The sequence below is a fragment of the Liolophura sinensis genome, chromosome 11 (assembly GCF_032854445.1).
Source record: "Liolophura sinensis isolate JHLJ2023 chromosome 11, CUHK_Ljap_v2, whole genome shotgun sequence".
Classification (NCBI taxonomy): domain Eukaryota; kingdom Metazoa; phylum Mollusca; class Polyplacophora; order Chitonida; family Chitonidae; genus Liolophura; species Liolophura sinensis.
In genome coordinates, this window is record NC_088305.1 from 29,979,392 (window position 1) to 29,997,025 (window position 17,634).

Consider the following 17,634-nt stretch of genomic DNA (forward strand, 5'->3'; position numbering starts at 1 on the left):
TGACATCAACAACAGAATGGCATGTGTAAAAGAGCTTATCAACTCCAGTTTAAGATGAGAAAGGGTGTTTGATTGAATATAATGATGCTCACTCGACAACGTGCTAAAGCTATCTTTAGTTTTAAAAAGCTCCGTTGTTGTCATGGAACATGCATGTGAGAAAGTCTTAGCTTTTGAAACATTTCTTCCTTAAATATTGTGCTAAAAATTTTTGAAGTCATGAAGCTGGATTGACTGATTTCAGGGCTCTTCCCAGCTAGGGAAAATTGTGGAGCGAGGGAAGGTTGGGGCTGCTCTGGATACAGAGGTGAGTTGACCTTGACTTCAGGAATGATAACCATTCTCAGGTCATAGGTCTATTTTATACATTGTTGCTACAGTCATGGAAAAACCCGAATAGTCCTGAATTAATGTTTCAGCCATCAGTTATAATAAAAGGTCATGAATTTTTTAAAATTTCAGAGAAAGTCAAACACAAAAAAGCATCACCATATTTACATCTTTGTTGTATAGCAATGATCAGGACATGGCATGAACTGTTGTCAGTGCATTTGTAATTCTTGACTGTTAATCGTGGTGTGATGGCTAATTCATCGTTCATATTTTGTCAGTTTGCTGGGTACATGCCGTGACTTATCAGGTTTGGTCACGAAAAGTAACTGGCCAACGGTCACTGGTTTAACATGAGGAGCTTCCTGTTTCCTCCACCCGTGAAATCGTATTAGTGAAAAGTTCTTCAGTATGGCATTAAATGATGATCAAATGATTACTTTGTTTTTTTTTTTACTGTCCTCTTAGGCTGCTGACAACATTCCAATGAGGATCATGTTGCTATTGATGGATGAGGTGTTTGACCTCAGGAGTAAGAACCAATGGCTAAGGAGACGCATCGTGGCCATCCTGCGCAACCTCATCAAGGCCACCTTTGGGGACACCATTAACAGGTCAGTGGGGGCTGATATAGCTCTGCTTACACCTTTTAACCACTCATAATTCAGCTTGCAAATGATGTCCAATCAAAGTTGCCCTTGCTCATGTTGACCAACCATAATTCAGCTTGCTTGGCTTTCATGAGCTGTGGTTCCCAGTTATCTGATCATAGTTGCTTTTAATTCAACATGGACATTGTCAAATTTAACACATAGTTTTACATGAAGTATTTTTGAAGAATTTGAAAATTGAAATTTTTTCTGTGCATGTATAGGTGTGCAAAATTGGGAACTGCATGAAATTAAGACAAGCGCAAATTTGGGTTTTTGGCAGTGTCCTTCAAAGAGCTGACGTACCTGGCACCACAAAGCTTGCCAAACTTTTTCTGAAAACAATTTTCTGCTTTAAATTTTTTCAGGAAAATCGTGGACAATGTAGAATGGTTGACGTCTGCTGAGCAGATCGCAGAATACGTGAAGAATTTCAGGTGAGCAATCATTAGAAGTCACCATTTTGTCATTAAAGTCAGGTGGTGAGCCTAAGAGTAGCACCACTTTGCTTGGCTCTCAACATGCCCAGACCCTGGTCTGGTTAGTGCAGTGTTTGTATACTCTGATTATATCGAGCGCCTGGTGTCCACGCAGTGATACTTTGGTGAAACAGCATTTGGATGGTTCTGTTACACAGTCTCGAACTGACTAATATATTTTGGGAAAGCAACAGTTATATAACGTAAACAGATCTTTCAAAAGTGTAATATATTTTGTGATATGAAGTGTTCATGACTCTCAGTATGTGATTATTATGTGATGATTTCTGTGACTTTTGGATTATTACATGAAGATTTCTGTGACTTGTGGATAGAAGCCTATGATATCATAGTGTTCGTCCCACATCAGATATATAATTTAGTTATGGGCCAGTGTAGTTATTTTAGTGTTGCTCCAGCCCATTTCATTGTTGCCTCTAGCCCATTTCAGCATTGCCTCAGGCCCATTTCACCATTTCACTGTTGCCCATAGTCCATTTCTTGACCCTGACCCTTATCCCTGACCCATGTCAGTGTTGCCTCTGGTCCATTCCAGCATTGCCTCTGGCCCATTTCAGCATTGCCTCTGGCCCATTTCAGCATTGCCTCTGGCCCATTTCAGCGTTGCCTCTGGCCCATTTCAGTATTGCCTCTGGCCCATTTCAGCATTGCCTCTGGCCCATTTCAGCATTGCCTCTGGCCCATTTCAGTATTGCCTCTGGCCCATTTCAGCATTGCCTCTGGCCCATTTCAGCATTGCCTCTGGCCCATTTCAACATTGTCTGTAGTCCATTTATTACATTCTGCTTTTTTCAGGGAATCATTTTGGCCATGTGGTGTTCTGGCAGAGCCGCGCCCTCCGAGAGACAACAACACCAAAATGAGGACGCGAGTTGTCTGTAAGGCCAAGATGTTTGGTAGCATGCCAGGTAAGGGGTCAGTAGGTAACAGAGCAGATTGTCTTGTCGCAACATCCCTCTGCGTTGCATCTACAAGCCCTCATTGTTGAACCTTGAACCTTGAACCAACCACCAGCCAATCGTAGTGACATTGATGAGAATCTCCACATGATTGGTCAGCTGGTTGTTGTTACCAGTGTCCTGTATGGAAGGGTATGAAGTCTCAAAGTTATGACAGCAGGCTTGTGATCATTGCTTTATTGATCATTGCTAACCGAGAGGTTGGAGCATGGTACAGGACCTGTTGGCCTGGTGTCAGTATAATGTGACTGGGTTGGGTGTCATGTCTGCTTTTCTTTGGCATGACATTTCTGTGGCAGCAGCACTTTGGCAGCATGGACTTGCCGTGCCACCAGAAGACACAGTATATGTACAAACACCTAATGGCTCCTCATCGTCATGTGAAAAATTGTTAAGTATGATGTTAAACACAAAGTATACATTCATACATACTCCATCCATAAATCAGGTCTCGTCACATAGGTGAAAAAGTGTGGTGTGTAAATGACGGTCATATAAAACAGTAAATAAATGTGATACTAATCTTTCGCCTTTTTTTCCCACCTAACAGATGAGATGAAAACTATGATGGGGAATGACACGGTGCGTCGCGGCGTGATGCGCGTTTTCAACATGTTCCAGCACAAAGCGTTGAACAAGCGCCTTGTGTATGTTCTGCTGGAAGGAATGCTGGAAACCATGTTTCCCGATAACAAGTTCAAGGATATCTTCCGCCAGTTACATTCCAGGTCCCCTCGAGTGATCTCTGGGGCCGTCCCTAAGGCCAGCCCTGATGTGGAGTCTGTGGCTGAACAGACTGTGCGTAAAATGAAACGGTGAAAATTGAACAGTAAAAAATGAAGTGCTATCGAAGAAAGTGAAATATTGACTGTACAAATTATACAAGGGACTGTATATTTGGTAGGTGGTTGTCTAAATGCTGTAAATGATTTGTAGTATGTAGTAATTTAGTGTGTTCATCATGTATATTAAACGGCACAAGGAGTGAAATTTAAAGGCTTCCATATGGAGCACTTACCGTTATACAAGACGTGAGTTTCGAACTCCTTTATCACCTAAGTTAAAAAAACAGAGTTACCAAACTGTTCAATGTGACTTGTCAGAAATGTGAGGCAATTTTAATTACATATACTAAAATATGGACGTCTATGGATTTATTTGGGGTAAACGAATGTAGGAGAAAATTTAGGAGCTGATTGTTTGTGAACTTAATCAGTTCCGGGTGGAAATTGTGCCTTTAGGACATGGTGAGACAGGGTGATCAGTAAAATGATGTCATCAAAAGTTGCTCAACATTTTAGACAAGTCACAGGATACTGTAGGACAACAAAACAACAAAAGAGTTCTCCCCTAGTGACATGACTTGACAAGTAATATTGTCACTGGAATGTATTAAAAATGCAATTAGAAAGGTTACTGGTAACTCTTAAATCATCTTGCCTTTCAATCAATACGACCCTTATAGGTGTGGGTTCAAACCTGTCCTTGGACAAGGAAATTCTCAGAGTTATTAACACTAACCATGTAGCCATTGATGCAGCCTAGCATTCATAATGAAGACAGGCTGTCTTCTACCTGTTTGATTTGTATATCTGTATGCAGCACTGAGAGTGCCTCTCAGCAAGTATATGGGATAAAATATAGGAGGTTTTTCAGAGAAATGTAGGAGAAATATGGGAATTTTTGGCTGACAATATAGGTGCTTGTGGGAAACTCGGGACATTCTGAGATCTATGATCAATGACATTATATATTTGATTGTTGTTAAATTACAAACTCCAGAATTGTTCAATTATACAATGGTGGACTGGTCAGTTTTATGGGTGAATGAAACTGGTAAACTACAGAGCTTTGATATACTTATGCATTATTTGACATACAGATATGCACACCATTATTGGTGGAAGACAAATAGCTTTCAACAACTGTGTAATTCAGTTCTACCGTACATTATCAACATCACCACGGTGACAATGATGACCAGCATGTACTTACCCTGAAATGAGAACAGCTCACATACAGTTCACATCTTTTTATTGCTTTGTGATCTATCAAAGGAATGAGCTGGTGCATTGCCAAAGTGACCCCCCAAGGACTTCAGATGCGGTCCCTAAGACGATAATGTAAGGTATCATGAAACATGCAGTACATGTAGATAAGAATACCCGATTTGATAGTGCACAAGAACTTGCCTGTATAAGAAGTATAAATGCTAAACTTCACCTCAATACATACATAGATTTTTAGATGCCAACAATATCATCACATGTATATTGAGTAATACACCAAGCAACCAGGGTCTGTCAGTTAAAAGCAGTTGTCTTTCAATAGATAGCTAGGAAACATGGGATGTGGGCTTAAACCCAGCCATTGATAGGGAGTTTATAAAATATCCTCATTCCCACAGGCTGTGTGGCCTCTGTGACAATAAGTGGATGACAGTACTGGTGTGGTCATTTGCGGAAGTTGAGGAGCACGTGCCTTCCACCAAAATGGAGTGCATATCCATAGATCACATGTGTAAGCTTGTCAGTACCTTGTCAAAGGTTGGTGGTTTACCACCAGCACTTCAGTTTCCTCCACCACCAACTTATGCTGCTTAGTTTGGCTTCATATAGAATGTTGTAGGTGTCATATTTGGTGTGCAGTGATTGGATTACTGGTACATCTAGTTTGGATGGAGGAATGTAACAATCTGAAGAGAATACAGCTGGAAATATTTGTGCATGGTTAGAGTAATATGTGCTCAATATACATGTAAGAAATTGACATGTAGTGTTGTGAACATTGTTTTGCTTACAGGTAAACTTTTTTTTATCTTGTTACATGTAAACATTGTTTTGCTTGTCACAGGTTATCATTGTTTTGTTTGTCACATGTAAACATTGTTTTGCTTGTTACATGTTAACATTGTTTTGCTTGTTACATGTAAACATTGTTTTGCTTGTCACATGTAATCATTGTTTTTTTTGTCACATGTAAACATTGTTATGTTTGAATTTACTATTTTGTGTTACAAAGGAAAATGTTGTTTTATCACTGAGGAGGGTTAGATAACATTATTTGGTGGTGAAGATGAGATAGAGTCTTGACATGGTTGTTTTGATCCAGTCAATCATTGGCTAACAAATACTGTTGTTTTCAAGCAACAATGTAACAAAATCAGCAAGAGGCACAATAGAAAGTAAAACCTTCATAGACAGTGGGTACTATAGATAAATCCTGGTTGAGCATGACAAGAGAAAAGATGCTGTGTACTAAGTCCACATGTATCACAATGCCATGACTTTATGCCTACTTGGGGCCTCCATGGCTCAGTTGGTTAGCATGCTAGTGCAGCATAATGACCTAGAAGTCTCTCACCAATGCGGTAGCTGTGAATTTATGTCCAGCTCATACTGGCTTCCTCTCAGGCGAAAAGTGGGAAGGTCTGCAAGCAACTTGCGGATGGTCGTGGATTTCCCCCAGGCTCTGCCCGGTTTCCTCCCACCATGATGCAGGCTTGTGTAAGTGAAATGTTCTTGAGCACAGCTTAAAACACCAATCAAATAAATAAATAAATTTGCCTACTTACAAACATTGTAGCAGTGCAGGTAGAGATAAACATAAGTGTCAAATAAAAAACTGTCTTCGTAGGTGCTGTTAGGTGGCAATACTCTGTTCAGGTGGACAGTGGGATGTGGTTCATGTAATGTAAAGTCCCGCTTCTCCATGTGATATTAATTCAAAATGATAGGACTGACACGTGAACACAAGTCCATCCAATAACCTGCCAGTCTCACTCTGAAGGGGGATTTCGCCTAACATGACTGACACACCTGTACAGCGAATACTTGTACTACTGACATTAGTAACATTACTGGCATTTAGTCATTTCCATTTGCAGTTTGACTTCAGCCGAAGGTTTATAAATGGTGTCAAATTGCCTTTGTCCTGTCATAATTCAAGAGGTTTACTGAACCAATTGCATTATCCAGGTTAATTGTTGTAAGATTTATTAAAGGTATGTATTATATTGTATCAGGATTCTGATAATGCAGACTGCTTCAGTTGCAAAAAATAAAATGAGTTCAATCTAGGTTATTTTTGAGTTATTTTGATTTTACAGAATTGCTGACAGTTGATCTTGAGACTTTTATTCTTCGACAAAGTCACATATTTTATTTACTACCTTTTTACCCATTTAGACTCGTAACAATTATTTTTGTCTGATTTGAAATATTTCTGGTCCGTAGGATTATTCCAGACATGTAAAAAGTAAAAAGGCTGATGTCCCAAGTGTTCCACTCTGCCATTAGGTTGGCAGTGCCAATGTTTCTGGTAAGGTGAAGCGAATCTTGAACAGAATACAAACATACGGTTCAGTTTATTGTTTAATGCCATATTTTTCAGTTAATTTCATTGTGGTCATTTTTTTCTGGGTGGATAAATGCTGCCATAGTTTTACAGTTAGTGTAAATGCCCTAAAGTTTTACCCAGTTCTCTTGATCTTACTAAGATGTCAACGCATTTGTTTGGAAGGTAGGGTAATGTCTTACTGGAACAATGTTAGCGTCAGCAGCACAAGCACCAAATTTAGTTTACGTGCCTCTAAAATGCACTTTTTTTGATGAAATTTTAGGTAGTTTCTGAACTACCATGTAATCAAGAGTCTCGTTTGTAGTTAGAGGAAATCAGAGAGCCAGGGGTAATACTCCATCTTATGCCAGGTACCACTCGCCAGGTTTTAAGATTCTCTCGCTTTCACAGCTTTCTGGGCGTTGCTGACAGTAGACGGTCTACTTGTGTCCTGCCAGTATAGTGCGCATATCTGTACCTCACATGTGGGGAAGATTGTCAGTAAATTGCCTGAAGTCAATGGTTTACACCGGGTACACCAGTTTCTTCCATCCATAAATTAACCTGACTGCCATTACAGAATTTAAAAGTTCTTGAATATGGCATCAAGCAATAATCAAATAAATAAATAAAGACACTGATAAACCAGCGAGAGCTGGATTTGAACTCACAGAGACCGCATTGGCGCGGATAAACCACACTGACGCTGATAAGCCAGCGAGAGCTGGATTTGAAATCACAGAGATCGCATTGATGCTGATAAACCAGCGAGAACTCACAGAGACCGCATTGACGCTGATAAATCCAGAGAGCTGGATTTGAACACGACCACATGGGTCAAGGGCTTTTTGTTAGCAGGAAGCCAGCACGGACCCTGTTAAGTACACGTACATGTAAACTCACTTAACATCACTGTCACTGTGCAGGAAGACAGCAAATCTACTGGGACTAAGTATCATAACTGGATTATCTCGTCTGAATATTTACTTTAATTCTTCAACCTTTCTGCATATTCTGTGTTGACTGGTAAAATTTATCTTTTTGTGAAGTCCTGAAACTGGCCAAGCCAACCAATGCAGTTTTGTCTCCAAAATCAATTCATAAATATGCATAAATTACACTGAAATTTGGTCTTTCACATGGTTGAGGTGAAAAGGTTGAGGAATTGGGGTACCTTTCACAAGATGAGACCATATGGCTCCACTGAACTACCCAGATTGAACAATATATTGTTTGGCCATGAAGTATGTCACGTCAGTTTGTGTTCATACAACCAATACTATGATGATTAAATTACATTTATTCCGTTGGTTAGATAACTAAAACATTCCACATGTCTTCACAGTAACATTTGTCAATCTCTGACCAGCTCATTTCGGATTTCTCTTTCCACGTTTTAGTAGTGGTTTTGTTATCACTCAAAGCACTGTCATTCCCATAACCACCATTGCCATGGAAACACAATGCTATGGGTGCTTACGATTATGCGGAAAAACTAGTGTTGCCAAGTTATGAGGACCAATCACATAACTAATGTCACACATCTGGCTAGGCTGAGATAGCGACGCTGCAGTTTCCGTATAATTGTAAGTGTCCTATAATTTTATAACTACCATCACCATGGAAACACAGTCAATGCTATCTTTTGTCACCACCATTGCCATAGAATAGTCAGTGCTATCTTTTGTCACTACTACTGTCTGTATCTTTCTTTGTCTTTCCGCTGAACGATTGCTGTTTGCCCTTCTCGCTTGTGGAGAACTTGGCCTGTTTGGTGGAGTCCCTGCCTTTAGGTCCCTTCCTCTGTCGTGGGTTTCTATGGTTACCGCTTTGCTTGGCACGCCTCTTCTCTCCACGCTCGCCACTTTCCCAGAACGATTCTCTAGAACCTGGTTTTTGGTATCTGCAAATATTAAGATCAAATATTAGGACCTCCAATATAAAATCAAAAACGCACAGTGGATTTCTGTCGTTGTTTTACAAGTTTTCTGTTTTCCCTGTCAACATGAACAACACAAATTCATCTGCCCATATTTGCCTTTTCCTTGAAACTACAGATACTGTACTAAAACTAACAAACTTTATCTATAATACAAATAAACGGGTCCATGGAATCGGTTATGTACCACATCTATCATACAGTGAGCCCAGTTTGCAACTATAAAATTTAATAAAATCCAACAAAAAGTTGTGACTTACTTCTTTGGAAAATTACAGTTATGCTTTACTTGAAATATGCTTTGTGGTTTGTGAGATAGTAAAAATTACCATACAATGATTCACTTATTAGTTATAAAATGATTAAATAATGCTTGTGCAATACTCTCTATGTGCAAGTAGTGCATAGAGAGTTCACCACTTGTGTTAACGATGTGTAAATAATAAACAAACCAACGATCAAGCGTACCCTTCATTAGTCAGCTGCAGGGGAACTTTTGACAGCACCACAGTTAACACAGGGATATCACGATTCACCTTTAACCTAAAAACACACACAGGTTTTTATTTATCTGCTGAAATTTAGCTGAGGTTTTACATTGTACTAACAAACATTTCACTGGAAGATAACCACCAAATTTACTGACCAACGAGACGGTGTTGTCTAATCAGGATTTGGCTGCGGCCTTTAGTGAGGAGGTTTGTCAGACAGCAGGGTGGTGGTTCACTCTGGGTTGTCTGGTTTCCTCCACGCAGAGTTCCCTCCACCCATAAACCTGACTGCCCTCATCTATCGTTTCACAGGTACTTTGACCAGGGCCCAGTTTCACAAAGCGGCGTACATCACGGTTTTATTGTACACTTGCTGTACGATAGTTTGTACATCAATACTACCGTGCCATTGTCCTTTTTTTATTCATAAGGAATTTACATGTAGACAATATCATAAAATATATGTAAAGCAATCACAGTTCAAACTTTCGGTAGGATGTCTTCAGTCATAGGATACCAAGAAACAAAGTCACAAAATATTGCTGAGACTGGATTTGAACTCTCAGTATCCAGTAAGAAAAGTCAGTGTATGTAATTGCCATTACCTGTCTAAACCTTCCAGTTTGGGCTCCCAGTACTCCTCTATTCTACAATAAACAAAAGGAAGTAGTGGATGAAATATCAAACAGTGAAGATAAGAATGTTTAACCGGTACTGTGATCACTAAAAAGTATGTTTACTTGTATGCATGTGTGGAGTTTTACATCGGTTATTTCAGTCATGTGACAATGACCATTAGTTTTAACACACATCCCCAAACTTGTCCATATCCAGTCATTCCTTTCACAACATCTCTTTGTGCACTCTTCAAAACTGGAGGTAAAATAAGGAAACACAAATGACTGAACAACGGGGTAAATCTTCTGTAAAAAATAAGTTTAGGGCAAATATGGAACAGAAAAATTTTGAGCAGTGTGCAGTTGCCAACCTTTAAAGATATCTCAAAGAAAGAGGAATTATGTCAACTAATTAAAAACGAAAACAGTTTGTTAAATTGGCCGAGATTCCTGCAAAAGTAGACTGACCGATCAACATTTTTTATCACATAATTATGTCTCTTTGACAGAAAACATCAAATACAGGTTTTCACCTTGTTCTCGCCACGATATGGCTGAAATATTGCCGATGTGGCGTTAAGCCATGATCATTCATTCATTCATTCATTCAAATACAGGTTCAACATCACTTTCTTTCCTTTTTATTTTTCTGCAGTTAGTACTCTGTGACAATTCTCATGTTATTTTACTACTCTAATACTTCTTTAAGACTTTAGGAGAAGATGAGATAACTTGTCAGAATAGAAAAAATAACACCACACTCAAAGTTTCAAGTCAAATGGATTTTCAATATTTTTCTCTCTCCTAGAATCCATATTTATAATCTATAAACTCCACTCTACAATTACTTACCTTCTATATCTTGCATAATTGAACTGGTGCAATCCCTAATGAAAATGAAATAAAAAAAATGTTATCACATCAAATAGTGTATTGTTTTTTAATTAGGACACAAAATATCAAACATCCCCTGGTTTATGTGAAATGGACAACTACATGTATTTTGTCATTTATTTGATTGGTGTTTTAAGCCGTACTCAAGAAAATTCCACTTATACAACAGTGACCAGCAATACGGTGGGACAACACCGGGGAAACCCCTCACCAACTCACATAATACATCATTCACCTGTAGTCTGTACCTGTACGATTTCCACAAAGGTAACCGTCTTACTGATGGTTTCCCGCAGCCTTCCCACATCATACATCACTCACCTGTACTTTACATTTCATGATTTCCACACAGGTAACCGTCTTTCCGATGGCATTCCTACAACCTTCCCACATCATACATCAATCACCTGTACTTTACGCTTCAAGATTTCCACACAGATTCTTCTCCTGCAATACGTCGGAAGGCCTGCCCGGTTTCCTTCCACCATTATGCTGGCCGGCATTGTATAAGTGAAATATTCTTGAGTGCGGCATAAAACACTTATCAAATAAATTTCCACACAGGTAACCGTCTTATTGATGGCTTTCCCGATGCCTTCCCACATCATACATCACTCACCTGTACTTTGCGTTTCATCACTTTCACACAGGTTACCGTCTTATTGATGGCATTCCTGCTACCTTCCCACATCATACATCACTCACCTGTACTCCACGTTTCATGATTTCCACACAGGTAACCGTCTTACTGATGGCATTCCCGATGCCTTCCCACCTCATGCATCCCTCACCTGTACTTTGCGTTTCATCACTTCCACACAGGTTACCGTCTTATTGATGGCATTCCTGCTACCTTTCCACATCATACATCACTCACCTGTACTCCACGTTTCATGATTTCCACACAGGTAACCGTCTTACTGATGGCATTCCCGCCACCTTCCCACATCATACATCACTCACCTGCACTTTACGTTTCATGATTTCTGCACAGGTAACCGTCTTACTGATGGCATTCCCACTGCCTTCCCACGTTATGCAGGGCATTTCCCACATCATACATCACTCACCTGTGCTTTACGTTTCATGATTTATGCACAGGTAACTGTCTTACTCATGGCATTCCCGCTACCTTCCCACATCATACATCACTCACCTGTACTTTACGTTTCATGATTTCTGCACAGGTAACCGTCTTACTGATGGCATTCCCACTGCCTTCCCACGTTATGCAGGGCACATCTGGTTCCTGAAACACAAATATTTGTCTCATACCTGCTTTGTTGTCAAACGAGCACAAAATTCCCAATAACCACATTACCACATATTAACCACATTACCACATTAACAAGATTACCACATTAACCACATTACCACACAAAAAATCTGTGACATCTTCTACTGACGCTCCTTGCTATATAAATGGACCATCATAGAAGATATGGTCTATTGTGCTTGTGAAGGAATCTGTGCTGATGGAAACCAGTGAAGTCTATGGGTTTGACACAGACCTTTACCAGTGAAGGGTTTGACACACAACCTCACTGCTGAAGGGTTTGACACACAACCTCACTGATGAAAGGTTTGACACACAACCTCACTGCTGAAGGGTTTGACACACAACCTCACTGGTGAAGGGTCTGACACACAACCTCACTGCTGAAGAGTTTGACACACAAACTCAATGGTGAAGGGGTTGACACCCTGCTTCACTGGTGAAAGGTTTGACATACAACCTCAATGCTGAAGGGTTTGATGCACAACCTCACTGATGAAGGGTTTGACACACAACCTCACTGCTGAAGGGTTTGACACACAACCTCACTGATGAAGGGTTTGACACACAACCTCACTGATGAAGGGGTTGACACAGAACCTCACTGATGAAGGGTTTGAAACACAGCCTCAATGCTGAAGGGTTTGACACACAACCTCACTGATGAAGGGTTTGACACACAACCTCACTGATGAAGGGTTTGACACACAGCCTCAATACTGAAGGGTTTGACACACAGTCTCACTGGTGAAGGGGTTGACACACAGCCTCACTGATGAAGGGTTTGAAACACAGCCTCAATGCTGAAGGGTTTGACACACAACCTCACTGATGAAGGGTTTGACACACAACCTCACTGATGAAGGGTTTGACACACAACCTCACTGATGAAGGGTTTGACACAGCCTCAATACTGAAGGGTTTGACACACAGTCTCACTGGTGAAGGGGTTGACACACAGCCTCACTGATGAAGGGTTTGACACACAACCTCACTGGTGAAGGGTTTTTCACACAGCCTCAATGCTGAAGTTTTTGACACACAGCCTCACTGGTGAAGGGGTTGACACACACCCTCGCTTGTGAAGGGTTTGACACACAACCTTAATGGTGAAGGGTTTGACACACAGCCTCACTGGTGAAGGGTATGACACACAGCCTCACTGGTGAAGGGTTTGACACACACTCTCACTGGTGAAGGGTTTGACACACAACCTCAATGCTGAAGGGTTTGACACACAACCTCACTGATGAAGGGGTTGACACACAACCTCAATGGTGAAGGGGTTGACACACAACCTCACTGATGAAGGGTTTGACACACAGCCTCACTGGTGAAGGGTTTGACACACAACCTCACTGGTGAAGGGTTTGACACACAGCCTCACTGGTGAAAGGTTTGACATGAACCCATGCTGCCAAAATACCTGGGCAACTGAAATATCATGGCAAAGACGCCAGACATCATACCCCACCCAGTCAAATTATACTGACACCAGGCATACCAACAAGTCAGGTTTCTTTGCTGTAACTTCTCAGTGCTGAGTGCAAAGCGAAGCAGCAGCAAGTACCATTTTTAGTCATTGGCAAAACCTGACCTGGGTTTCATCCCGAGGTCTTCCAACTCTGAGGTGGACACTCTAACCATTAGGCCACCAAAATGGCGATCAGTAGTTATGAGTCTGACACACAACCTCAATAGTTAAGGGTTTGACAAACAACCCATGTCTTATTTTTTTTTCTGAGAATGACTATTAATTTGCACATACTTAGGCATATCTATTTTCACAGGAACAATGACAGATAAACGATATTCAAGAATATTTCACTTGCACAACATCAGCCTGTATTATGGTGAGATGGAACCATCTGTAAGTTGCAGGGTGACTAACATATTAATATCCCATGAAACTCTAGAGATAATATATTTACTTATATAGAGGTTTATCATCATATTGTGAATAATCCTGATAATGGAACCTAGGTCCTATGCAATTTCAAGTGAACACATGGACTAGAATAAACTACATGCATGTAGAACTTATATGGAAACAGATTTGGATGACGGTCGCTGTGAGTTCAAGTCCAGGTCATGCTGGCTTCCTCTTCGGCCGTACATGAAAAGGCCTTACAGCAACCTGCTAATGGTCATGGGTTTCCCCCGGGCTCTGCCCGGTTTCCTCCCACCATAATGCTGGTTGCCGTCGTATAAGTGAAATATTCTTGAGTCCGGCGTAAAACACCAATCAGATAAATTAGATTTGGACAATTCATCATACCTTAATTTTTTTCATGGCGAATCCCATGAGGTTGCGTATTTTGCTGCCATAGTTAACCTTCATGGCTACTGTGTTGTTGTCAAGTGCCAAGGGGAGGCAATCCTCTGAGACTTTTCTCGTCTCTCCTTTCTCATAGTTTTCCATTATCAGTCAGTTAACAAACGGGCAGCAACTGGTGGATTTCACATACTTTTCTGCAAATGGAAAATGGTTAGAATTTGTTTTTATTTTTCCCAGCATAGTTTTCTGCAAACTGAAAATGTTACTTTTTTGTTTTCATTTTTTTAACATGGTTAAATTGTTAAATATAATATAGTTATTTTCAAGAAATGGGTGTGTATTCTGATATCACTATTACTCAGGGCCGTACATAGAGCCCTTTCACTTCTGAGTGAGCACGGCCAACACTATGGTGGGAGGAAACCTGGCAGAGCCCGGAGGAAACCCACGACCATCCGCAAGTTCCTGGCCAACCTTTCAAGGTATGGCCAGAGAGAAAGACAGCATGAGCTGGATATGAACTACTGCATGAGTGAGACACTCCTATCCCAGTTCTGGGTCGTGTTGGCATACTAACCCCCTCGCCCAAAGAGGCCCCCTCCAACGCTTCAAGTAATTTTAACTTTAAGCCTCAGTAAATGTCTGAAGCATTACAAATACTGTTTGACAAGCTTGACTTTTTTACATACTTTACAGGAAAACACTCATTTCAATACTTTACTTAATTTAAAAAACATAGAACTATAAAAATTCAATTTATGAAAATTTTAATGTTTTATCGATTTTTTCAAAAATATATGTACATGTTGCATAAAAACCTTCTTTTCCCATTTGCCTTAACTATTGAAAAAAATATATAATCTAACTTGGAGACCGTCATACCAGTTATCTTCCCTGCAGAAGCCAGCTTAGATGACCGTAATCGCATTTCATCACAGTCGACCCCGTTCCGGGCAGAATTAAAGTACTAAAATCGATGATCAATAACACCAATATAGTATGTTTGAAAGCTTAAAAACTGGTCTTTCCAAATCCGTTGAGTTTGGTGAGATACGAGCAGTAGTTTTATACCGTTTATAGATACCTGGGTACTGCTATTCCAGGTTTTCATATATTCCGTGTTGTCATTCCAGTCATTATGTCGATGACGAAGAGAGCTAAAGAACAGGCTTACACTGACTATTGTGCTCATGAAAGCAGTTTTCTATTTACAGCAAACTTACAAACCTGCAGTGCACCGTACTTTGTCAAACCACAAATCCGGCACAATCACACCGATTCCACTGCAAAAGCCCCGTGGTCTTTTGACGCATGCAGGTGGCAGGTCACTTAAAAACAGCCTACTACAAAAACCTGTAAACCGGAAACGGGTTTATTTTAACGAAACAAAGTTAATAAAACAAAACAACAGTGTTTTGGCAGTCAGAAGGCTACATGGATTGTCTAGTAGGTGTGCATGTATACCTCTTTTCTTTAAATGACTAGTGATCCCAGCGAAAAAGTTTGAACATGAGTTCACTTCATTCCATTTTCCAACTCACAGAGTTACTCCTATATTTGGAATACCACAACGCTTTGAAGAAATGTTTTTCTGTCAAGTTTTATGCATTTTAAAGACAAGTTTGTGTGCAATATTCCGAGGTCTAAATATAAAAGTGTCTTTTTTGTAGATATTCTCTTAGATTCTAAAAAATATTTACCATTAAAATCTTTTTACCCAGAAGGCATTATGCTAAACCCTCATTTTTGAGGGTTTCCCTTTTTACTTTATTCGAACGAATATATTTGTAAATACTTACTTCTTAAGGTGGACATATACACAACGTTTAATGGAATGGGTGTATTTTGACATTAAATTACACATTGGCAACGTATTTTAGATGCAGAAGAAGAAGATTTCAACTTCCGGTATTGAATTTATTTCAAAATGGCCGACAGAAATATGGGCGAGGCGTGACTCTCAGGATAAATTACACTGAAAAGTGCTACACATCGCGGTAAGGCGACTGTATCTGTGGCTAACAGAAGTCCACGTGCTTCATGTTAACTGTATGTTGTTACGAATTATCTGTTTTTGGGGAAATGTATATGCATGATTGATGGTTTCGTGAGGCTCGAATTTGTGCAACAACAACAACATGCATTGTTATCTGATGCAGAAAGTATTGTTCGTTTCTTGTTGAAACAGCGGCCTTAGGATGTATTTTCATTGATTTACATCTGCATAACTTCGATGTTCTTTTATGTACAAGAACATGCAGGTAATTACCCTTATCTTTGTAGTTTGTATCAAGTACACTTTTTACCATGGCAATGATGTGTTGTGCACCGTCTAGCCCGAGACTTCGGTCTAAGGGTGGCTTACATATACTGATACGCCGTGACCGCTTGCCACCCTTAGCCCGAGAGCTATGCATACCCGATTCCGGTATAATGTGTACAAAGAGCTTCCTCGTTCAATTCTGATGCAGGCGCTGTAAATTCGCCCACAGTAGTACACAAAAAGCAGGGCAATTCTGAAAGCTGAAATATTTGCACACATTTTGCCAAAATCACTATTTACCTTTACATCACAATTCTCCTGTAAAGTTTAGCCGAAGTTGAAAATCGGCTCATGTATACCTTGTCACCATGCGCTGCCATGTTTTTAAAATTTGGGTCGGCGAGGGGCATATGCACATCAGCGATTGACGTTTCCGTGAAATTGAATGAAACGGATCACAAAAATAAGCCCCCCTTTTCACTCCAAACTTAATTTGACAGTTCGCCAAAACTGTGGGACCCATCATTCTGCTCCATACCCTTCACTCAGTTGCAAATTCATGTATCTGCGGTCACATGGCTTTCTATCTGTCAAAACGGACAGCCAGCTGATCAAAACATAGTGACGTCATGAAAGGTTAATCACTCATGCACGCTGAGCAACAGACCGGTTATTAGGTCATGATGTTGTCCTGGCATGTGAGCGTAAGTAACAAATGTGAGTTATCCTGGATTTGCTGGTAGTAAAGGCTACAGAAATTGGAAAAATGGCACAGGAAGAGAGAATGGCTAGGTGAACGTACTGAATTGGAGTTTTCCCTGGTTAATGCATGTATTTTGCACCAAATTTTGTTGCTCTTCTTAAATACCACTAATTTAACCTGGATGCGCCGTGAACTAGCCCTAACACCATATTAAAAGATCACAGCCAAGTAGCCAAGACATCCATCCCAGTCAGCCTTTCCTTCCGTCATGACGAACCACCACTATGAAATGATCAGCCCAAATCTGCATCCAAATAAGCGACATTTGCATTTCAGGATGCACACCACTACTCTCGCCACAACAGAGCAGCCGTGGTCAAATTAGCAACCAGTTGC

The 17,634-nt window shown here is 40.3% G+C and overlaps 3 protein-coding genes across 3 annotated transcripts in view; 2 read left to right on the plus strand and 1 right to left on the minus strand.

The window, feature by feature from the left end:
- Positions 1-4,557, plus strand: part of LOC135478304 (sorting nexin-13-like) — a 30,077-nt gene extending 25,520 nt beyond the window's left edge. Inside the window, exons 23-27 of the mRNA XM_064758579.1 lie at positions 245-307; positions 799-944; positions 1,349-1,417; positions 2,276-2,388; positions 2,990-4,557. Coding sequence (XP_064614649.1) covers positions 245-307; positions 799-944; positions 1,349-1,417; positions 2,276-2,388; positions 2,990-3,258 — 660 coding nt within the window. The 3' untranslated portion in view covers positions 3,259-4,557. The remainder of the gene's footprint in view (positions 1-244; positions 308-798; positions 945-1,348; positions 1,418-2,275; positions 2,389-2,989) is intronic.
- Positions 4,558-7,758: 3,201 nt separating this feature from the next.
- On the minus strand, positions 7,759-15,576 carry LOC135477909 (ribonuclease P protein subunit p25-like protein). The gene is made up of 7 exons (XM_064758124.1): positions 15,500-15,576; positions 14,273-14,466; positions 11,875-11,967; positions 10,677-10,711; positions 9,813-9,854; positions 9,185-9,259; positions 7,759-8,680 (listed from the first exon to the last, which is right to left on the minus strand). The coding sequence occupies exons 2-7, from the start codon at positions 14,414-14,416 to the stop codon at positions 8,455-8,457; spliced, it is 615 nt and encodes a 204-aa protein (XP_064614194.1). The 5' UTR covers positions 14,417-14,466; positions 15,500-15,576; the 3' UTR covers positions 7,759-8,454.
- Positions 15,577-16,204: 628 nt separating this feature from the next.
- Positions 16,205-17,634, plus strand: part of LOC135478305 (transformation/transcription domain-associated protein-like) — an 86,422-nt gene continuing 84,992 nt past the window's right edge. The window contains 1 exon segment of the mRNA XM_064758580.1: positions 16,205-16,269. The gene's annotated coding sequence lies outside the window, so the exon portion shown is untranslated.